This window comes from Protobothrops mucrosquamatus, unplaced genomic scaffold (genome assembly GCF_001527695.2).
Source record: "Protobothrops mucrosquamatus isolate PMUCROS unplaced genomic scaffold, P.Mucros_1.0 scaffold_56, whole genome shotgun sequence".
In the NCBI taxonomy this organism is placed as follows: Eukaryota; Metazoa; Chordata; class Lepidosauria; order Squamata; family Viperidae; genus Protobothrops; species Protobothrops mucrosquamatus.
This window is the reverse complement of record NW_015386132.1, coordinates 444,468-448,462: the sequence shown is the minus strand read 5'-3', so window position 1 is coordinate 448,462 and position 3,995 is coordinate 444,468. Positions and strand designations below refer to the sequence as shown.

The following is a 3,995-nucleotide window of genomic DNA, read 5'->3' as shown; positions in this document are numbered from 1 at the left end:
GACTCAGGGCGGCTGACAATCAATTAAAATACATAAATAACAATACAGGTTTAAAATTAATTTAAAAGAAATATTAGAGATTGTCCAATTTAAAATATTGATTAAAACCCCTCTAAAAATTACCCTAGGCCAGTCCTGCGAGCTGGAATAACCAAGTCTTGAGGGCGCGGCGAAAGGAAGGGAGATCAGGGATAACCCTCATAGCTTTAACTGAATGGACTTTATTTCTCAATAAACATTAAAAACTATCCTATATCCAAACACATGATCAGAATAGGCTACCTAAGCTTTTTTTTTGGGGGGGGGGGGGGCTCAGGTACATACAATTCAAGTAAAAGGAAATTAGGTGTTATATTTCATTCCAAGTCTCAGGAAGATACTATTTAATCTACTGCAGGCATGTCAGACTCGTGATGTTGCGCGATGTATCGCAACCTTTTCCCCATTGCCGGCAATGGGGTGGACGTGATTTCAGTATGATGCATCCAGTTTGTGGGCCGGCAGTTTGACATGCCTGATCTACTGCAACAACACACATAGAATATCTCAATTACTCCAAATCACTAACTAATTCTGAATAGTGGAAGTCAGCTATAGTGCGATGGCTTCAAGACCTCAAGGGGTCTCTATAGAAAATAAGCCATGCTAATTACAACTAGGAACACATGTTGTCATTAATAACTGTGAAGATTACACTTATAAAATAGGTGTTTCATGTGTCTCTGAATGATGGCTCAGGAAAACAAACAGGAATAATACATATATTATGTATCTAGTCTCACCTTAGTCACACGTTCATCATCTGTCTCAATGCCTACACTATCAAGAATTTTCTTCAAATCTTTTGAGCTTGGAGAGTCATTGCCACCAAGGACAGCAAGAAGGTAAGCTGCAACGTAACGCATTCTGTGAAGAGAAAAGCAAACATTTGTGTATTTGAACAGCAATATATTTCTTAAATCTAGGATAGACTATACACTGTCTCAATTTCCTGAAGAATATATACACTACTCTCATAATTGCGATTCCATTTATACTTCAAAATCCAACCCTAGTCATTTCGCATGAAGTGTGAATGATCTAAGCTAACATTTCCAGTTCAGTCTCCTCTAGGTATGGAAATTAAAAATTAAAGTTTTTTGGGGGAATTTTGTGCAGTAAAGATTCAACAACTTTTGTTAATTCTGATGTCATCACTTTTTATTCTCAAAGAATGACATAGGCGTTTGAAAGAATATTGAACTTAGAAAGTCACTGCTTATTAATAGTATAAAAAACTAGATTAGCTAGAGACCCATCTTCCCAGGTATAAAATAAAAACTGAGTAATGCAAGTTCAAAGGAAGAAGATTGGAAAAGGCAGTACTCATCTGTATTGTCTTCTATCGCTATGCTAAAGATAATACAATGACTACATTTAAAAACTAGTAGCTGGGGAAAAAAGTATCTGAATCAGTTTAAACTCTGTAGAGAGATTGGTTTTTAAACTGGAGGTTGTTTCTCAAGGTATTTTTGGAAGACTTGTCTCTCTCCCACGCAGAGGAGAAAGTATAGATCCTGATTTATACAAGCTCCCCTTTAGATACTGTTCCCACTTTTTAGAATTCCACAGGCATTTTGTTTTAACTTATTTGTCGAAAAGTGCGTTTTTGATATTCCATTTTCGAGTACGGTATAAATCCAGTGGCTTAATCCAAACATTCTTTGTTTTTATTGTATCTTATCTTTTTTTTTATTTCACAGACCACCGTGATTATTCCATCCGGTTCCTCACGCCAATTCGAGAAAAGCACATGGCCGCCATGTCACCTCCTCCATCCAGGCCCAAGCTACATTTCTCGGCCTTTCTCCCGTAGACATACACCCGCAGCGGAACAAAGCCTGATCCCCACGTCTTGTGAACACCCCACGGCCCCCGAGGCGCCGGCTTCCAGCCCTGCCGCTACTTACTTCCCCGCGTTGTCCGCGCAAAGGCCAGGCCTCAGACCGCGCGTTCGCTATCACGGCGACAGCCAAAAAGAAAGGGCGGAGCCTACCAAGTAAGGTTCTTCCCTGCTCTGCAACAATCGGCTCTCCCATTGGGCGCAAAAAGCAGCCAATCCGACATCACGTAGCTGACCGAGGCTTAGTAAGCGTTCCGCCAATAGAAACACGAGTCTTCAAACGCCGAGACCGGCGCTGCATGGGCGGGGCTTTTCTGAGTATGATACAGTAGTCTCAGAGCGGGATCTGTTGGTGAGAAGTGAGGGCTTTATATCAGGGCCGAGGAATTCTGGGAGTTGAAGTCCACAAGTCTTCTTCAAGTTGCCAAGTTTGGGGACCCCTGCTTTATATAGTTTGAACTGGTGGAAGTGAAATTCTTGACTGCCACTAACCTGAAATGGTCTGAATCCTAAACCTATTAACTTGATAATTGCTTAGCTTCCGTTATTAATAGGCTACAATATATCCTGAATCACAGGCAGCATGTTTTAAAAATTATCAGCTGCTATGTAGGAAAAGGGGCAGAAGGCCTTCCTGACCCTTCTGAATGCATCTGGTGGATTGCTATAGTAGACCAATGTCTTTGGAGATTGTCGGTCATCCAGGTCATAAGTTATCCCAAAGTTGCTTTTTCACAAGGCAACTGGACTTTCTTGTTTTTCTTTGAAGACATTTCACTTCTCATCCAAGAAGCTTCTTCAGCTCTGGCTGTATGGTGGGGAACGGAAGGATTTATACTCCTTGCAGTACGTAGGATAACATAGGAGAACATACCCACCAGAACAAGATTCAGTAGTCCATCTGCATTTAAAAGACAAAGGCCATTCTTTCGAAGACAGTAAAGTCCACATTTTGGACAGAGAGGACCGCTGGTTTGAAATAGGGGTCAAAGAGGCCATCTATGTCAAAATTGAGCAGCCTTTTCTCAACAGAAGGAAAGGGATATGACATCATCTATCTCCAGTCGACAACAGTCCTTTCAGCAGTTCCAAGAAGGCTCCACACCCATTTGCACTATTCAGGTGACCCTGAGGACAAGTCGCGAGTTTGACATGCCTGCTCTAAAAGAATGCAAATGACCAGCTGTCTGCAAGGAGTATAAGTCCTTCTATTCCCCACCATCCAGTTAGACCTGAAGTAGCTTCTTGGATAACTATTTTTGTCTCAACACAAGAGGAAGCTTATGATTCTGTTAAAGATTTTTTGAACTTTGCCTATATTAGAACAGTCAACCAGAGGCATTTAGAAATTATGGCAATGTTCAGTGCAAAAATATGCAAAATTCCAGAAAAGTGTAAAGAGGCATTTTTTTTCCACAGAAGGATATGGATATCCACAGTCTTTTAAGTGCCCTGATTTGGAAGTAAACCCAAGAAGTTCAGTTTTTACTTTTGAATATAGGGTAAAATTGAACAAAGAAAATCCACATCCTTTTATGACTTATTTACAACAGTGACTTCCTGGTTGTGAGAAAATAGTTTTAGTCAAAAAGTTCAGACTATTTATACCATATTAAAGAGTGTGCGGTTGTAGTGAGTTTCTTTTTTATGTTTGATGTTTTTTATTCTTTAAAGTTTCCAGAATCCTTAGGACTTAGTTTAATAACAATAAATCTGAAATCCTCTTTGACACACATATTGCAACATAATTAACCCGTCATTGCTGAGCCTGGAAAAGCAAAGGTATCCTATTCTCACACCAGCGGAAGGTTTGTTGGCAAAGAGCAGATGATTGGAGAGTTCACTTGACCAGATCCTTGGCATGCAAGCTGCTTCCTCTTTGCGTTAAAACGCAGTAACCCTTAGTTTGCCTGAGTGAGAAGACTTGTGAATGCACGGAAGGAACGGGAGCAGCTCTTCCTTTAACAAAAAAAGTCCCGATTCTTGGAAAAAAATGAGGCTTCTGTCCTCAGCGATGTGCAAACGTCAGACGATCGATCGCAGCAGTTCCGCACTCTGAGCGCGCGTATTTTCCTCCACAAAAGTAGCGTGGCTTCTTTTTAGCAACGGCGGG

At 40.8% G+C, this 3,995-nt stretch overlaps 1 protein-coding gene across 1 annotated transcript in view; it reads right to left on the bottom strand.

Annotated features, from left to right (window-relative positions):
• The window catches only part of RPLP2 (ribosomal protein lateral stalk subunit P2), a gene marked incomplete at its 3' end in the record, with an annotated part of 7,408 nt that extends 5,332 nt beyond the window's left edge, over positions 1-2,076 (bottom strand). Inside the window, 2 exon segments of the mRNA XM_015812010.2 lie at positions 783-906; positions 1,950-2,076. Of these exon segments, the coding sequence (XP_015667496.2) occupies positions 783-905 (123 nt within the window).
• Positions 2,077-3,995: the final 1,919 nt, after the last annotated feature.